The sequence below is a fragment of the Myxine glutinosa genome, chromosome 2, assembly GCF_964187855.1.
Source record: "Myxine glutinosa chromosome 2, kmMyxGlut1.1, whole genome shotgun sequence".
NCBI lineage: Eukaryota > Metazoa > Chordata > Myxini > Myxiniformes > Myxinidae > Myxine > Myxine glutinosa.
Window position 1 is genome coordinate 78241727 of NC_136262.1, and position 19788 is coordinate 78261514.

The following is a 19788-nucleotide window of genomic DNA, read 5'->3' on the forward strand; positions in this document are numbered from 1 at the left end:
AATGGTGAAGAATCACTTAAAAAATTAAATAATTTTCATATCCGAATCCATATTCAGATCTTCACCAAAATCGTATATATTTGTCCTTTGCACACCCAACCGGTCCACCAAGTTTCGTCCAAATCCGTCCATAACTTTTTGAGATATCCTGCTATGTATCGTTTTGGCCCTTTCTCCCAATGCTGAAGAATCACTTTAAAAATTCTACTAGCCGGATCCGAATCCGGATCTTCAAAATCTAATCATTTCTTCCTTGTCACATACGCTACATATCTGCCAAATTTCGTCCGAATCCGTCCACAACCTTTTGAGACATTTTGTTCAAAGACAGACAGACAGGGGTGAAAACATAACCTCCATCCAGCTTTGGTGGCGGAGGTAACGAGAACAGCGCGCGCTAGAGAGCACACACCACCAGGCTGAATAGTTTACGTTTTGTAACCCACTGATAGCTCACATCTGGACCCAGACTGACAAAAACCAACAACATGCATTTTAAGGCCATTTTCCCTGCTAGAGCGGGGGTTAGCCTTGCGGGCCCCATGAAAATCTTCTCCATTTTGCCCTATTTTCTGCATCTCTCCTTGTTAACCCCCTTGCTTCTTCTTCTTTTACCACCACCTTTTTTGTTTTCTTCTTGCTTTTTTTTCCACCACCTTTCTTCCTCTTTTTCTTCTTCCACCATCTTTAGCCAAGTCTTTCTCGGTCTTCCCCGTCCTCTACTTCCTTCTACATTCATTTCCATCACTCTTCTCAACCAGTCACTTTCATCCTTCCTCAACACATGACCAAATCATCTCAACCTGTTCCTCTTCACAGCATCCATCACAGGCGGCACTGGATCTAATCTGGATCCAGACAGACCTGAACCAAAATCGAATCTGCTTGTTTTCTTGTCACTTACCCAACTCATTCACCAAGTTTTTCAAATACCTTGCAATACGATATATAGGTTTTTGGTCCTATCTCTCAACGGCGAAGAATCACTTTAAAAATTCTCAGATCCAGATCTTCACCAAAATCGAATCAATTTGTCCTTGCCACGCACCAAACCTGTCTACCAAATCTATTATTAACTTTGAGGTATCCTGTTTAAAGACAAACAAATAGACAGACAGGGGTGAAAACATAACCTCCATTCGGTGGTGCAGGTAATAAATAAAAACAATGTAATTTTTTTGTTTTGACTGGTTCCTGCAGGGAAAGTAAAATAAGCAGCTTTGTGTGATACTCATCCCATGTATTATTAAAATCAGCACCCATAGGCACACTGTTCCCAGAGAAAGAATCAGTTCTGCCAGAGGTTTCCATGCCCAAGAATCATTCTTGGCTCAGGCACCAATATGGAATTTGGTCAGAGCACCAGCACACAATGGTCTACTCGGCTAGGAAGTAAAATGGGACCTTTAATATACACCAGAAAACACAAGCAGATGGGATTGGGATGGGATACCAAACTGGTACCTGCCAAAGGACAGTATAATTACCTCTCCCACCAAAGGTGGATGTAGGTTACGTTTTCACCCTCGTCTGTGAACAAAATATCTCAAAAAGTTGTGGACGGATTCAGACGAAATTTGGCAGAGATGTAATGTATGTGACAAGGACGAAATGATTCGATTTTGGTGAAGATCCAGATTCGGCCACTATAATTTTTTAAAGTGATTCTTCACCATTGGGAGATCGGGCCAAAAACTATACAGAGGATATCTCAGAACGTTTAGGATGGATTTGGACGAAACTTGGTGGACCGGTTGCGTGTGAGACAAGGAAGAATTTGATTCAATTTTGGTGAAGATCTGGATCCAGCTAGTATAATTTTTTTAAGTGATTCTTCACCATTGGGAGATCGGGCCAAAAACTATACAGAGGAGGATATCTCAGAACGTTTAAGATGGATTTGGACGAAACTTGGTGGACCGGTTGTGTGTGAGACAAGGAAGAATTTGATTCAATTTTGGTGAAGATCTGGATCCAGCTAGTATAATTTTTTAAAGTGATTCTTCACCATTGGGAGATCGGGCCAAAAACTATACAGAGGAGGATATCTCAGAACGTTTAGGATGGATTTGGACGAAACTTGGTGGACCGGTTGTGTGTGAGACAAGGAAGAATTTGATTCAATTTTGGTGAAGATCTGGATCCAGCTAGTATAATTTTTTTAAGTGATTCTTCACCATTGAGTGATATGGCCAACCAGGTGGAGGTGCTGTTCTAGTTGATGCAATGCATTTCCTGGAAAGCACCAGTATAGTCCAATCAGACCAAGGATTTCAAAGGTACGTACATCATCAAAATGGTATTTTCCGTTGTTGAAGCTGAAAATATTTGAGATGCAAGTTGCATACATTTTTAAAATGGGTTTACTGATGTTTTCCAAAATGGGAGCAAAGACCAATCACCACTGTAGCTTAATTGAAGCTTGTTGATGCATCCTTTCAGTCATGGAGCCAAATTTCACCATGCTGAGCAACATTAACGTTTAAAACACTTTCACGAAAAAGATCATGTCCAATGTGGCTCAACCTAATATTAGGCCAATACTCGTTATTTTTGTCTGGATGATCAATGTTTTCCTTCAAGACAATTAAAACTTCCATCTGGCTCACAAATAATGACCGCAGCACCAATTCTCCCAACAGATGGGTTACCAACAGCCAACCCACTGCCTCCATCTTGCTTTCCAGTTGTTCATGATCAGTGGTAAAGAGAGAGATTGCAATATGAAACAAAGCACATTTGATAAACAGAATGAATGTTTATTGATGTTGTCCAACAAGGTGTGAATGATATCAATCTCTTGCCATTAGCTTCTGCTTCTTGAGTTTCTTCTGTGAAACCTGCAACACAGAAAGAAACAGGTTTAAATGGAGTGGTTAATAAAAATGCACCCCGACCAAACCCCTCACCCCCATTTGAGTGCCATTCATTTTCATTTCAGCTAATATTTACCAAAACATAATTTTATTACGCCGTAAAAACACACGCGCGCACAGAGACCATTTAGAGTTTGTTTCGATCAGGTGTAAATCAAAGGTTCTCAAAGTTCAAACCAAAACATTCAGGTCACCTTCTTCTTTCGTGCTGCCTCTTCCTCAGGCTTCGGCACGATGTGCTCCTTCTCAGAGAGAATTATTTCGATGTGGCACGGCGAGCTCATGTACGGGTTGATACGGCCGTGGGCACGGTACGTCCTCCGACGCATGCGTGGGGCCTTGTTCACCTGGATATGTTCAATGACCAAAGAGTCCACATCCAAGCCCTGCAGAGGAAAGGCATCACAAAATGTATAGATTTATCGCCTCATGAAGAACGCTTTCTTCTTTGGATAAACAAAAACAAACCCCAAGTGAGAGAATAAAGCAAACGATTTTAAACACCAGTCTCACAAAATGTCGACAATTTTTCAACTCGGGCTTTATTGAACAAGGCAAAGCCAACTCAAAACACTAGGCTAAGGGCTGGGCCTGCTTCATGTGTTGCACCAAATAAATAAATTGGATTCCGATGCTCAGACGGAGGAAACAGTACCTTGAACTCCGCATTACTTTCAGCATTCTTAAGCAGCTGAAGCAGAAACACGGCACTTTTCTTGGGCCACCGGCCCTGGGTCCACCCCCAAGCCTTGGCCTAAAAAAGTGAGAGCCTGAAAATCAGACGTAGTTTTCATGGCACAAAGCAAAGTACATAACACACTTAACATATCTGGATAACACTGCCAAATCAATTGAAAATACCTGTGCAAGTGTTACAAGTTACATTTCAAACTCAGTGTCTCCATAACAACTAAAACAGCACTCTTCGATGTCGCGATGTCGATCTATATGCCTCCGCCCACATTATTACATCATAACACATACTTGTACCAAAAAAAAAAAAAAAAAACACCTTTAGAGGCCATTTTTTCCCCGCAAAGCGGGGGTTGGCCTTTTTCGGGCACCGTGGTTGTTGTTGTTTTTGTTGGTCCCCTTTTTGAAGCAATGTTTTACGGCCGGATGCCCTTCCTGCCGCCAACCCTGTTTGTCGCCTTTTACGACAAGCAGGGAATTACCAGTGAACTGGTACTCAATTAGCCGACCTCGGAAGGATGACAGGCTGAGTCAACCCCCCTGGCGTTAATTCAGCGATCGAACGGGATTCGAACCCAGGATCCTTGGATCCTAAGCTGGCATCCTAGCCGCTAGCCCAACACCAGGCTCGACAACATACTTGTACCAAGTTTGATTTAAATCCCCTAACTGTTTTCAAGAAAAATATTTTTTACCTAGCATGACCTCTGACCTTTTGACGCAGCAATCTAATCACTTCGTATTTGCATCATAACTATTTATACCAACTTTGGTCAAAATCACCACGGTTAGTGCGGTAACAGAATTTTTACCTCACGAACCTCCGTCCTTTGACCTCTTCACCCCATAATCGAATCTGGTTATCTTTACATCATTATACAGTACATACTTGTACCAAGTTTGACTTAATTCCCTTCAGCCGTAAAGTATCGTGGTAACGGAATTCTATTACAGACCTTGACCTTTGACCTCTTGACCCCAACATCTAATCAGTTCATCTTTGCATCATAATGCATGCCAGTACCAACTTTGGTCAAAATTCCATCGCTGGTTCACAAGTTATCGCGGTAACAGGATTTTTACCTTGCATGACCTCTGACCTCTTGTCCCAAAATTCTAATGAGTTAATGTTCACATCATATTACAAGTTTTCTCTAATTTTGATTTTAACCCCTTCAGCCGTTCTCAATTTATCGCAGTAACGAAAACCCATCACGGACGCACGGATGTACAACCCGAAAACACACTCACCTGTGCACAGCGACCGACACCGCCATTGTAGCGACGGAAAGGAACGCACTGTTTCTTCACAATCACGGCCTTGAGGAACTTGATTGCTTTGCGAATGTGCATTCCTTTAATGGTGTGTGCTGCTTCACGCGTGTTCTGTTGCACACCGAGTGCAAAGTTAAATGGAATGCCACAAACGAGAACGCACACATTGCATATTTCACTTAAAATTACAGCTGAAAACTTTGGTGCACAATCATAATGCGCATGAGCAAAAGACTCCAGATGCACAACTCACCTTGAAGTGGACCCGGAGATTTGAGCCCCTGGCCTTGCATGCTGAAAAAAAATGATTTGACCATTAGAGCCAAACAGGGAAGTCAGCAAAAGCTGCCCAATGAATGGAGGGCCAAAGGAGAGCCTTAGTTACACATTTATTTCAAAAGTGTGATTCAAAGGTGTCCTACTTATACCTTCAGTGCAATTCCACAGCAGGGAGGTGAGCCGAGAGGTACGCAAGCTCACAGAAAAGCTGTATAGCCTAGGTTTGAATCCCGACAGAGGTATAAACTGCCGTCCTGGTGCTTCACAGGCAAGGTGATTCATCAGTGTGTGTGCCGTCCCTCAGGTGGACGTTAAACGGGCACCCGGTCTGCCGGGATTAGTTGGTGGACGTTAAAGATCCCACGGTGTCATTCGCGAAGAGTAGGCGAGCTATCACTGGTACCCCAAACAAATTCCATATTCCTGTCCTAACGTACAGAGAGAGGGCACTGCATCAGCGGCGCATCCTCAGCCAATGATGCTACCCCACATCCTTGTGCTGGATATGAAAGAAAGATTGCAACTCCATGTGTCTTACACCAAGCAAAGCAGAACGAAAGTTGGAAAGTTGGTTTCCTCCCCTTGAAAACTTTTTAAAATAAAGAGCCAACCTTTTACATGATAACACCACTCAATCAAGCGGGTACGTTATTCCAGCTGATACGAGGAGAGGTACTAGTACTACCTAAATGGTGTTCAACAGAAGAACAACGAATGTTGGTGAAATGAATAGCAAAAGAGTTGGGCCCAATATTACGACTGCCTGAGCCCTCCCTCACATCGGCAGCAGAGACAGGTAGCCAATTGTTACGGATCTCAGAGACTGCACTCCCCTACCGGCATCCGATCGCCTTGATCATCCATGGCACGATTTAAATTTGGTGGTATTAAATAAAATTTCGGCCGCTCCAAATTTTGACCAAACTTTTAGATGTTCTTTTAAAAATTTGGTTCGGGTCCAAATCCCAACTCCTCGACACCAATTGTTACGTCCAATAGCACAATTGGTGTCCAAAATTTGGTCTAAATAAATTTAGTCCCAGGTTCCAGATCCCAACTCCTGACTACCTACTGCCTGAGCCATCCATCACATTGGCAGCAGAGACAGGTAGGACTCTGGAGATTATTCGCATTCCAGAATGCCGGCACAAACTTGGACTACTCCATGTATCATAATTAGTGGTTTAAAGGAAATGAAAGGAAAGAGAAATAATGTAAATATGTGGAGTCAAAATGAGTATGATAGGTGTTGCTTGTTGTGTGCCCCAATGCTAGTGCATGTGACAAGGAGACATTAAAGCTTGCCCGGTAACTTAGTTTGCGCAAGACAGAAAGTAAGATTAGTACTAGTAGTCCTCACAAATGTGTAAGATGGCTCCAGCCACCACTTTAACGCTCCTAAGTCAGGACGGTAGCACCACCCTGGGCGGTTGTCTACCACCTTTTACCTCAATGTATGGCAGTTACATGGAGGTGTTAAGGAATAAGGCGAGACAGGAACCCAGCAGAGGGCACATCATGTGGATTAGACCTTAGAAACAATGATCCAAACATTTCAGTCTTGGTGTGCTTTCTAAGGTCTTATTTATTGGTGTCCCCCCCCCCCCCCCCTCCTTATTGATTCTGGTTGGTTAAAATTATTTCTTGGTCTTATTATTTCTTAGGTCTTATTTATTAGTATAAGAATGGCCCTTGGATTATGTAATCATATTTGATTTCATGCCCATCATGTATCACCTAGGACGTACTAGGAGATCCACAATTGCTAATAACTCTCACGGTGCCCACCGCCATCTAAGCAACCGAGACCATGTCCACCTGTCGTCCTCCGATGGCGATGGTATAAAACTTACATTTGGCCGCGTTTTCTGGGTCTCGAGAGTACCGAACCATTTTCTGAGCACAGTTCCTGTAAATAAATAAATTATTAAGTACATCACCTGGACAAATTAAACAATTACAGCATATATTTATATATTAGTGTACAAAGCCACGGAATTGAGCTTGGACATAAATCACAGGCAGGATGAAGACTTCAGTGTACTTTTACTTTTAGATGAATTGCATGGACATTGGGAGCCCACCAAAGCTATCAAGCATTTTCACAGCACAGTACTGAGTACAGTACGACAAAAGATTGGTTTCGTTTCACATTCGTTTAGTACGATCAAAAGGGGAGGAGAGGAAACCTCCCCAGCGAACTCAGAGCCAGAATCCGGCCGCAATCACAAATGGCGAATCCACACAAGGCCTCAACTTGATATAGTCATGGAATTAAAATCGCACATCAGCACAAAAAACTCAAGTTATTCGTAACTAATCGCTTTCATAACTATGTTTCCACGAAACAGGATAACATTCATTCTAATCGGGCCGATGTCACTGGATTCAAAGAACCACCAACGTTTTCACCCAACGCTCTTACCACGGGACGCAGGAAAAAGAGAAATATCGCGAGAACTCACGATGTTGCATGTAGTACTCATTTTCCGTCTGATCGATTTGCTTTAATTTACGAAATAACACTAAAGTTTAATACATTTCCTGTGTTCATTCCGATGTTTCAGTTAAAATTGAAACAGTATATAAAAAATGTGGTAGTCAAATTTAGAACGATTAACACTAACTTATACACCGCCAAGAACGATTTGGTCTCTCTGCTTTGAAAATTCTTGAAAAATATCCAACCTTATAGACTAATACTATACTAAAAAGTACGACGACTCCTATTAAGTAGGAAAAGCATTGATAAAGAAAGGTAAAACAACACAGGCCAATTAGACCTTTGTAACGCCTGCCGCACCTCACCAACCCTGGTCAACTCGAGAAGTCAGTCCGACGGACGGACCGCCACTCATAGCCATAGGGGAGAACGTGCAGACAAAGATCAATGGTATTTGCAAACTTTTTCCTGAACAAGTGACACCAAAGGGAATACAAGTGCAATATCCTTCATTAATTTATATGAGTAATTTACCCTTCTCCTTTTTTTAATTCTGGGATCATCGATTTATATGTACCGGTACCAAGGTTTTTCAAATGTCTTGTGACCCCCGTTTAATTCTCTACAACTTATTCTTTTTGTACCAATATGTGTGTAATGTAATGTAAGCGATATAAATATGGCATATATAAACTTGATGAAATTGAAGGAGCTGCGCTCCAACGCGAGTCGAAAGAATTGACGCGACCAAAGACGGAATTCGTCCGAGTTGCTTTATTGAAACAAAACAGCTCAGGTATTCTCACAAGCCCGTTTATCGGGCAGCAATATATATACACATTTATGCCGGGGCGTTTGCCCGGGAAAACCGAGACCGGGCATGCCCGGGTGTCAAGGGCGAGTCCTGGAAAGGCGAGTCTGGACATGCCCGGGCGTCCTGGACGCGGCCTGGCAAGTCGAGGCTGGGCGTGCCCGAGCGCTCTGGGCGAGCCCTGGAAAGCCGAGAGCGGGCATGCCTGGACGCTCTTGGCGAGCCCTGGAAAGGCGAGTCTGGACATGCCCGGGCGTCCTGGACGCGGCCTGGCAAGTCGAGGCTGGGCGTGTCCGGGCGCTCTGGGCGAGCCCTGGAAAGGCGAGAGCGGGCATGCCCGGGAAAGACGAGACCGGGCGTGCCCGGGAGGTTCGGGCGTGCCCGGGAACAGCGAGTCCGGGCATGCCCAGGAGAGGCGCGTCTGGGCCCGTCCGGACAAGCCCGGCATGGCGATCGCGCCCTGGCCGCGTCCTGGCAGGTGCAGGGCGATTGTGTACGTGCAGCGGGAACCGCTACACACGCCCCTCCAGAATCGACCTGCACCGGCAGATTCAATTTAAGGGGGGTCCGGATGACCCGGCCGAAGCGACCCCTGGAGGGTCGTGGGGGGGGGGGGGTCCGATCCGGTGGTGGGTGGTCGAGCGGGGGGAACTGTGGACGGGGGGCGGCCTCGCCGCGGAGGAAGGGCCAACCGTGGTGGTCGGTCGACGTCCACGTGCGCCGGCTTGAGGCGGTCCACAGAGATCCGATCCGACCGGCCGCCGACGTCGACGACGAAGGACTTGTCGCCCCGTCGCAGGACCCGGAAGGGCCCATCGTACGGCGGCCGGAGTGGCCCCCGGTGCGCGTCATGACGCACAAAGACGTACTCCGCTGTGCGAAGCGCCGGGGGGACGTAGGACTGGGGGCCACCATGGCGGGACGTTGGCACGGGGGCAAATCGTCGGGCGGCCTCCTGGAGGTCCGAGCGCTGGTGTGTGGCGGACCAGGGACTGGTAGCGTCGGGCACGAACTCGCCCGGGACGCGGAGCGGCTGGCCGTAGACGAGCTCGGCGGCGGACGCCCGGAGGTCCTCCTTGGGGGCCGTGCGGAGGCCCAAAAAGACCCACGGCAGCCGGTCGGTCCAACCGTCGTCCTGAAGGCCGGCCATGAGTGCGGCCTTCATGGAGCGGTTAAACCGCTCGCACAACCCGTTGGCTTGGGGGTGGTAGGCTGTGGTGCGGTGCAGCGTGACCCCCAACGAGCGGGCGACCGCGCCCCAAAGTTCGGACGTGAACTGTGGGCCGCGGTCGGACGAGATGTCCGCCGGTGCGCCGAAGCGCGCGACCCAGGTGGCGATGAACGCCTGCGCCACGTCGGCGGTGGTGGTGGAGGTGAGGGGCACGGCCTCCTGCCACCTGGTGGTCCTGTCCACCATGGTGAGCAGGTGGGTGAACCCCCGCGATGGGGGCAGGGGACCCACCAGGTCCACGTGGACGTGGTCGAAACGCCGTGCAGGCACGGTGAAAGGTGCTAGCGGGGCCTGGGTGTGGCGGTGGACCTTGGCCCGCTGGCAGGCCGTGCATGCGTTGGCCCAGTCGCGGACGTTCCGTCGAAGGCCGTGCCAGACGAAACGCGCCGACACCAGCTTCTGAGAAGCTTTCCGGCCCGGGTGAGAAAGGCCGTGGATGGAGGCGAAGATGCGGCGCTGCCAGGAAACGGGCACGATGGGGCGAGGCTGGCCCTGGGAGACGTCGCAGAGCAGGACGGTGCCCGCGAAGGGGATGTCGGCCAGGCGGAGGCCCGTGTCCGCCGCCCGGAGGGCCTGCACCGAGGTGTCGGTGGTCTGGTCGGCCGCCATGAGCGTGAAGTCCACGCCGAGGTGGACCGCGTTCGCGCTGGCCCGAGAAAGACAGTCGGCCACGGCGTTGTCTTTGCCGGCGACGTGCCGGATGTCCGTGGTGAATTCCGACACGGCGGAGAGGTGGCGCTGCTGGCGGGCCGACCACGGCTCCGTGACTTTGGCCATTGCGTAGACCAACGGCTTGTGGTCGACGAAAGCCGTGAATGGGCGGCCCTCCAGGAGGTGTCGGAAATGGCGAACGGCCAGGAATAGACCGAGCAGCTCGCGGTCGAACGTGCTGTATTTTAACTCGTTCGGCCGGAGCTGCCGGCTGAAAAAAGCGAGTGGCTGCCAAACCCTGTCCACCCATTGTTCATGGACGGCGCCCACCGCGTAGTTGGAGGCGTCCGTAGTGAGGGCGATTGGCGCGTTGAGCACCGGGTGAGCCAGCAGCGTTGCATCGGCGAGAGCCCGTTTTGCGCTCGAGAAGGCCACGTCCATGGCCGCGGACCAAACGATGTCATGCTTGGCCGGCTTGCCCCGGAGGGCCTTGTAAAGGGGCCGCATGAGCTGAGCAGCGCGGGGCACGAATCGGTGATAAAAATTCACGATGCCGAGGAACTCTTGTAGGGCCATGATGGAACGGGGATGCGGGAACGTGGTGATGGCCTCGACCTTGGTCGGCAGCGGCACGGCCCCGGTCTTGGTGATGTGGTGGCCCAAAAAGTCAACGGTCGTCGTGCCGAAGTGGCATTTGGCCGGGTTGACAATTAAGCCGTGCTCGCTGAGGCGACCGAACAGTGTTCGGAGGTGGAGGAGGTGCTCGGCGCGGGACGTGCTGGCGACGAGGATGTCGTCCAGATAGACGAAAATAAATGGCAGGTCGCGCAGCACGCCGTCCATTAAGCGCTGGAACGCCTGGGCCGCGTTCTTGAGGCCAAACGGCATCCTCAAAAATTCGAACAGGCCGAACGGCATGATGACGGCCGCCTTTGGGACGTCGGCCGCCCGGACAGGTACCTGGTGGTATCCCCGTATCAGGTCAATTTTGGAAAATATGACCCGTCCCGCCAAACGGGCGGAAAAGTCCTGGATGTGCGGGATCGGGTACCTGTCGGGGGTGGTAGCGTCGTTGAGGCGGCGGTAGTCGCCACACGGGCGCCATCCGCCCCCCGGCTTTGGCATGATGTGCAGTGGTGAGGCCCACGCGCTATTGGAGCGCAGCACGTTGCCGAGGTGCTCCAACGCGTCGAACTCGGCCTTTGCCACGGCGAGCTTGGCCGGGTCGAGGCGGTGGGCCCTGGCGTAGACCGGCGGGCCCGTAGTGGGTATGTGGTGCTCGATCCCATGCCGCACTGCGACGGCCGAAAACGTCGGCCGCGTGAGGGCCGGGAATTCCGCGAGCAGGCGAGCTAACTCATTCGCCGTCGGGAGGGCGCACGCCAGTTCGGTCGGCGCGGAGCTGCTCATCGTGCACGCCAGGGAGCTGAAGGTCTCGGCGTTGACAAGGCGACGACGTTTGACGTCGACCAGCAGCCCGTGCGCGCAGAGGAAGTCGGCGCCCAGCAAAGCCATGGGGACGCAGGCGGTCACAAAGGTCCACTGAAAGCGCTGGCTGCTGAAGCAGAGGGTGACGTCGCGCGGGCCGAAAGTGCGTATGGCCGAGCCATTAGCAACGACCAAAGAGGGGCCGAAAATGGCGTCCCACCTGTCCTGCTCGGAGGCGGGTATGACGCTCAGTTGGGCGCCGGTGTCACAAAGGAAACGCTGCCCGGACACTTTGTCCCGAATAAAAAGCAAGTTGCCCGAGTGGCCGGCGCTCATGGCTGGGAATGAACCCCGGCCCGGCCGTTTCCCGACTTGCCGAAAGTGCACGGGGGTCGGCACGTCCGAGCCTTGTGTCCGAACCTGGCGTGGTAATAACACCATGCCTGGTCAGGTGGAGGCGCCGGCCGTTGTGTCGGAAGCGGTCGGCGCGGCGTGGCGGCCGCCAGTTGCACCGGCAGTTCGGCCTCCAACCGCGCAGGGCGCTCAGGCGTCGCCTCGGATGGCGGCAGGTTACAGGTAGCCGCGCCGATGTGTTGGCCCGCCGAGGAGATCTTATCGGCTTCCCTGGCGAGGGCGCGGGGATCGGTGATCGACATGCCAGCCAGGGTGAGGCGTACCGGGTGAGGCAGCTGGCGAAGGAACAGCTCGCGGAACAGAAAATCCAGAGAGTGCTCACCGAGCAACGAGAGCATATAGTACATGCGCTTGGACGGGCGCGTGTCGCCGAGCTCGGGCAGGTCGAGCAGGCGCCGTGCGCGTGCCGCCGGTGAGAGGGCGAAAGCGTCGAGGAGGAGCGTCTTCAGCGCGTCATACTTGTCGGCAGCCGGCGTGTGCTCGAGGAGGCTCAGTGCGCGGGCCGCGGTGGCGGAACCGAGCGCTGCCACGACGTGGTGGAAGCGGGTGTTGTCCGCGGTGATGCCTCGCAGGGCGAACTGGGAGTCTGCCTGGGCGAACCAAACAGCCGCGTGAGCCTCCCAGAAGGTAGGCAGTTTAAGAGTCACTGCCGTGTCCATGTCGGTAGGTCACCAGTGAAGGAGCTGCGCTCCAACACGAGTCGAAAGAATTGACGCGACCAAAGACGGAATTCGTCCGAGTTGCTATATTGAAACAAAACAGCTCAGGTATTCTCACAAGCCCGTTTATCGGGCAGCAATATATATACACATTTATGCCGGGGCGTTTGCCCGGGAAAACCGAGACCGGGCATGCCCGGACGCTCTGGGCGAGCCCTGGAAAGGCGAGTCTGGACATGCCCGGGCGTCCTGGACGCGGCCTGGCAAGTCGAGGCTGGGCGTGCCCGGGCGCTCTGGGCGAGCCCTGGAAAGGCGAGAGCGGGCATGCCCGGGAAAGACGAGACCGGGCGTGCCCGGGAGGTTCGGGCGTGCCCAGGAACAGCGAGTCTGGGCATGCCCAGGAGAGGCGCGTCTGGGCCCGTCCGGACAAGCCCGGCATGGCGATCGCGCCCTGGCCGCGTCCTGGCAGGTGCAAGGCGATTGTGTACATTCAGCGGGAACCGCTACAAAATATCATTATTGTAAATATTAACAATCTCCTTGTTATAAGGGTCCAGTAATTCAGTATGAGAATCAGCATTTTCTTTGCACGGCATAATTCGACCTCTAGTCAGGGCCCTTCGGGATATTTTGGTTCAAATTCTTCCAAAAGCATCAAATTTGGCGCAGATGTTGCCCATGCCATACTCTTTCGATTTTTGACGGGCGCCAAGGGCGGTATCATCCGGGGACCATACCGGTCCATCCCGCCATGTCACCTGACCTATGACGTCATAATTAGGATATGCATCCAATCACATGGCGTACTATAAGTGGTCAAAGTTCAAACTGAATCGATCGAAAAATGAAGGCAGGGATCCATTTTTAAGGTTTTCATAAAATCCAATATGGCCGCCAGGTCACATGACCTATGACGTCATATTTATGACATTATACAATCATGTATACATGAAGCCGGATCATGATCGCACAAAAATTAAACATAAGGATATCGCATACAGTTCATAAAACATCAAAATCCGTACCTTTGTAATTAGACTGATGAACTTCATATGCCTGAAAATTAGGAAATAGACATGTTGTGGCGGACACGAAAGCCCACTGGCGTGGTGACATCATTCCGCGCACCAATTGGGCGGCGGCCACGCCCGAGGGGTAGGCGTGGCCTCAGGAAATACACTGGGCGTGCAGCCCGGAGCGCGCCAGTGCTACAGTGACCTCTTGAGAATAAAGACTCTTTTGTTTAACCGCGTTTGTCCGCTTCCTCCTTGGTAGCAAGTAAGCGCGCGTAGCACCGCGCTTTAATTGGTGACCTCCGACGTTCTGGTCAGCCTACGCTGACCACCCGACATGGCAACCAACGCGGTAGCAATGAAGCTCCCCGAGTTCTAGGAAGCTCAGGCGGAGATCTGGTTCCTGCAGGCCGAAGCCCAGTTCAGGCTTCGACGCATCACGGCGGACGAGACACGCTACTGCCAAGTGGTCGCCTCCCTCGGGGCCGGCGCGGCCGCCCGCGTCGTGTTGGTCCTGAGGAATCCACCGGCCCACGACAGGTACGGGGCGATCAAGCGTCTCCTCCTCGCCACGATCGGCCTCACGGTGGACGCACGGGCCGATCGCCTCTTGGACCTCCCCGAGCTCGGTGACACGCGACCGTCGGTCCGAATGGACCATATGCTGTCGCCCATGGGCGACGAAACCCCGAACGCTCTATTCCGGGCGTTATTTCGACGCCAGCTGCCAGCACGAGTCCGCCTCGCGTTGGCCGGTTCCGCGACAACGGAACCCCGTGCATTCGCGGCCGAGGCCGACAAGTACTACGCGGCTTTGGACACGCGGGCGGGTTTCGGTGCGGCCGTAGCGGCTCCCGAGCCCGAACCTCCTGCGGGTGCCCACCCCTGCTCTGAGGGGCGCCTCGTGGCGGCCGCCACGCCCCGCCCACCACCACCGTGGAAACCGCGGCCTCCGGCTTCGCCGCAAACCTGGTGCCATTTCCACGCTAGGTTCGGCCACGAGGCTCGGCAATGTCGCCCGCCGTGCTCATTCGGCAGGTCGGGAAACGCCCGGGCCGGCCCTCGGTAGTGGCACTGAGTGCCGGCCGATTAAACAGCCTCCTATACATAACGGACACCTTATCCGGGCGCCGTTACCTGTGCGACACGGGAGCGCAGGTGAGTGTCGTTCCCGCCGGTACGTCTGACAAGCAGTCCGCGGGCCGGGGCCCCGCGCTGCTTGCTGCGAACGGTACGCCCATTCGCACGTACGGAAAACGCTGCCTTTCTCTGCGGTTCGGAGGGCAGGTTTTCCGATGGTCGTTCGTCACTGCCGACGTGCCTATGGCACTGCTCGGCGCGGACTTCCTCTGTGCCAATGGCCTGTTGGTCGACGTCAAGCACAGAAGGCTTGTCCAGGCTGAGACGTTCAGCTCGCTCGCGTGCGCGCTGCCCGCCTCGTTGAGCAGCTCGCTGAGCGGCTCATCGAGCGGCTCGCCGAGCGGCTTGCTGAGCGGTTCCGTTCCGGCCAGGTTCATCTGCACGCTTCCAGCAGCGAACGAATTCACCCGCCTCCTCACGAGTTTCCCGGCCCTCACGAGGCCCACCTTCTCGGCGGGGACCATCAAGCACGGGGTGGAACATCACATCCCAACCGCCGGGCCACCGGTCTACGCCCGGGCACGCCGCCTCGAGCCGACGAAGCTCGCGGTAGCTAAAGCGGAGTTTGCTACGCTGGAGCGGCTCGGCATCGTGCGGCGCTCCGAGAGCACGTGGGCGTCGCCGCTCCACATCGTGCCCAAGCCTGGCAGGGGATGGCGACCGTGCGGGGACTACCGCCATCTCAACGACGCCACCACCCCCCGACCGCTACCCCGTCCCCCATATTCAGGACTTTTCCGCCCGCTTAGCGAATATGTCCTTCTTCTTGAAGGTGGACCTCATACGCGGTTACCACCAGGTACCCGTCAGGCCGGAGGACATCCTGAAGACGGCTGTCATCACGCCATTTGGTCTTTCCGAATTTCTTTGGATGCCCTTCGGTTTGAAGAATGCGGCTCAGGCGTTCCAGCGCCTCATGGACAGCGTCTTGCGCGACTTGGATTTTGTGTACGTATACCTGGACGACATCCTCGTCGCCAGCGCGTCCCGCGAAGAGCACCTACACCATCTCCGCACGCTCTTCGAATGTCTGGGCCAGCATGGCCTGATCGTGAACCCCGCCAAGTGCCGGTTCGGTGTCGCCAAAATCGACTTTTTGGGGCACCGCGTCACCAGGCACGGGGCCGTCCCCCTACCGGCCAAGGTGGAGGCGGTGAAGGGGTTTCCGTGCCCCCGCACGATCAGGGGGCTCCAGGAGTTCCTGGGCATGGTAAACTTTTACCACCGTTTCCTGCCCCGCATCGCCCAGCTCCTGCGCCCCTTGCACGAGGCCCTCCGGGGGAAGCCGGGCAAAGGTGACGTCACCTGGACCGAGCAGATGGATGCGGCGTTCATGGGCGCGAAGCTCACCTTGGCTAACGCCACCATGCTCGCGCACCCGGCGCCCGATGCACCGATCGCCCTCACCACCGACGCCTCGGACTACGCGGTGGGCGCAGTGCACGAGCAATGGGTGCGTGGAGCTTGGCAACCGCTGGTGTTCTTCAGCCGGCATTTTCGCCCGCCCGATCGCCGGTACAGTACCTTCGACCGCGAGTTGCTCGGGCTCCACCTGGCGGTCAGGCACTTCCGCCATCTGCTCGAAGGCCGTGCGTTCACGGCCTTCATCGACCACAAGCCACTGGTGTTCGCGATGGGCAAGGTCGCCGAGCCGTGGTCGGCCCGGCAGCAGCGTCACCTCTCGGCCGTGTCCGAATACACGACGGACATCCGGCACGTCGCGGGGAAGGACAACCCGGTGGCGGATTGCCATTCCCGGTCCGTTGCCCACGCGGTCCACCTCGGCATCGGCATCTCGACCACCTCGGCCACCACCTCGGCATCTGGGGGGCGGTCGCGCGGGGGCTCGGGGTCCAGCTGCACCGCACCACGGCCTACCACCCCCAGGCTAATGGCCTGTGCGAGCGGTTCCACCGCTTGTTGAAGGCCGCGCTCCGGGCCACCCTCCGCGACGGCGGCTGGGTCAACAGGCTCCCCTGGGTCCTGCTGGGCCTCCGGACGGCGCCCAAGGAGAACCTGCGCGCATCCCTGGCGGAGTTGGTCTTTGGACAACCGCTGCGGGTGCCGGGCGAGTTCCTCCCCGACCCCACGGCACCTTGGTCCGCGGCGCAGGAGTTCTCCGCGCTGCAGGAGTCCGCCCGGAGGTTCACCCCGGTGCCGACGGCGCACCACGGGCACCCACCCACGCACGTCGCCCCGGAGCTTCGCTACGCGGAGTATGTCTTCGTCTGGCATGACACCCACCGGACACCACTGCGGCCCCCGTACGACGGGCCTTTCCGCGTGCTGGAGACCGGGGTGAAATTCTTCACCTTGGACATCGGCGGTACTCCCGACGGCGTCTCGGTGGATCGACTCAAGCCGGCCCACCTCGACGTGGACCACCCACCGCCGGTGGCTCGGCCCCCGTGTCGGGGCCGCCCCCCGGCGGGCGGACCCCCGGCACCGCCCAGCACCGCCGGCACGCCGCCCCCCGGTCCAGCACCCATCCCGGGTACAGCCGGCGGCATCCCAGCTGGCATCCCTGCACCCCGGACGCCGCCGGTCGCCAGAGGGCGCTTCGGCCGGGTCATCCGTTTGCCCCGCAAACTGGCCCTCCAGGTGCGCGGGAATTCTGGGGGGGCGCGTGTGGCGGACACGAAAGCCCACTGGCGTGGTGACATCACTCCGCGCACCAAGTGGGCGGCGGCCATGCCCGAGGGGTAGGCGTGGCCTCAGGATATACACTGGGCGCGCAGCCCGGAGCGCGCCAGTGCTACAGTGACCTCTTGAGAATAAAGACTCTTTTGTTTAACCGCGTTGTCCGCTTCCTCCTTGGTAGCAAGTAAGCGCGCGTAGCACCGTGCTTTTATGTAAATATTTCCTCTAATTGTCTAATTGTCCAATTGTCTAAGGTCAGAGTTCGATTACCCAACCCAGAAACATAAAATGGTGAACCTCGCGTAAATCTTGACAAAAAACTCAAAAACCTACATGTTTGACTCAAAAATGACCTTTAAGATGACCTTGAGGGTTGACCTTGACCTCGAATCATCAAAATAACATCATAATTGGATTCCTCGACCTCGAAAACCCCTGAAAAGTGGTATCATACATGATTCCAACCCTTTTGGTTATTTAACTGATTTTCCTCTAATCCGGGTGGTGGCCATTTAGTATTTCGCCAATATGGGGCCCCCGAGGGGGGGGGGGCGCCCGTTTTGGCGCCCGTCAAAAATCGAAAGAGTATGGCATGGGCAACATCCTGGCCAAATTTGGTGCTTTTGGAAGAATTTGAACCAAACGGCCCCAAAATATCCCTAAGGGCCTGACTACTCATGTCTTGTGAGAAATATTAGGAACATTGCCTGCAGGTCCATTTGTGCAAATAAATGAGAAAAGGGGGGAAAATAAGGTAGGGGTCACAATACATCTGGACCACCGTGTACAAAGGGAAGGGTTTTGTTTTTTTTAAGAGAAAATTGAAAATTAGTTGAGGGAGAGAAAGGAGGATAACAGAACATCCCACCATAATCAATTTCGGTGTGGATTAAACAAACCTCTTCAATTTTAAAAATTGATAATTTTCACATCTCAGGGTTATTTAATTTTTCTACTTCAATCCACACATGTAACTGAAAACCATCTGTAAGATTCGTTTTTGGACTAAACATGTTAGCATCGTTAAATAAAGACTACAGCGACTACTACTCCCCGTATGATCCATGGCTACCTCTTCGAGACCTTGTTGTCCTTTGGGTTAGGGAGATCTGGAGGCATTCTTCGGACATTTTTACACTTCACACAGCTTACGACTCAGCAAATCAACTCGGTAGCATCAGCTACAAAACTACATTGGCGGAAGGGTTCTGGGCTCCTGGTTGGACCCATGCCAGGTTGAGGAACTCATGTGGAACTCAAGCAAGGTTGCATAACTCAACCCATGCGGGTTGAAATTGACATGGAGTCACCATGAACTTCAATATTTGAGAGTCTACTTGTCCATCTCTCGTAAATGCTCATCAATTCACAACTGTAGCACTTTAGAGGATTAAAAGTAGCGGATTACTAATGATCCTGTCTCCACATGGGAGAAATATTTTCATGAATCAATTTGTTATTCCAATGCTGTTGTTCAAGCTTTCTTGCGTAAATATTCCAAATGAGTTTCTGGAAAATGTGCAAAGAAAGTTGGTGGACAGCTTTTGGAATGGTAAGCACTGGGTGTCCTTAGGAATCCTGAGCGTGCCTCTTGCTGGAAGTGGACATGGTTTTCCCTTTCTTTGTGGCCATTTTTACACCTTCAGGCCACAGATCTTTCAGCGTTACCTTTTATTCAAACCCAATACTGCACTGCAATGGATACAAAAGCATCATACTTTTTCAGTAAAGTGCTCACTCTCAGATACAAAAGGCAAATATTCGTTATCACTTCCCAAAACCTTGCCAGTGACTCATTGCCTTCTTTTTGTCACGAAATGCTGAAGATCTGGTATGCAGTTGATATGAAAAGAGTAAATGGTTTTCTCAGGGAAAGACCTGCTGGAAGAGTTGCTTTTCCTCAATCCACTTCTGCAGGCCCCAATGCTAGTGTGGAAGTGTAACTCAGTGTAACTTATTGATTGGCACTGGTAACTCATTGATTAAGACTGGTAACGAAGCAGATAGACGATTTCGTAAATGAATGCCAAGAATGTGCACGAACATGGTAATCTCTTGTCCACCTGGTCACAGCCCCAGGCTGGAGCACCCCCCTATTGTTTGGTAAATGGAACTCGCAGCAGGAGGGGAGTGAGCTGGTGCCAGTGGGGCGAGCATGCATGACCTCGGGGCATTTGCGGAGAAGGGATTAGCGCAACAAGGCCCATATAAACCAGAGCAAACTATGAGTCAGGA

At 53.1% G+C, this 19788-nt stretch overlaps 1 protein-coding gene across 2 annotated transcripts; it reads right to left on the reverse strand.

Annotated features, from left to right (window-relative positions):
• Window positions 1–2738: 2738 nt before the first annotated feature.
• On the reverse strand, window positions 2739–14922 carry RPL17 (ribosomal protein L17). 2 transcript variants are annotated; one of them, XM_078773431.1, is made up of 7 exons: window positions 14919–14922; window positions 6977–7032; window positions 5098–5138; window positions 4821–4955; window positions 3532–3630; window positions 3071–3262; window positions 2739–2840 (listed from the first exon to the last, which is right to left on the reverse strand). In XM_078773431.1, exons 2-7 carry the CDS (start codon window positions 7014–7016, stop codon window positions 2793–2795), a joined length of 555 nt encoding a protein of 184 aa, XP_078629557.1. In that variant the 5' UTR covers window positions 7017–7032; window positions 14919–14922; the 3' UTR covers window positions 2739–2792. The 2 variants fall into 2 exon arrangements, with proteins under 2 accessions (XP_078629557.1, XP_067961138.1); XM_068105037.2 differs by lacking the exon at window positions 14919–14922 and adding an exon at window positions 7549–7594.
• Between the last annotated feature and the right edge of the window lie 4866 nt (window positions 14923–19788).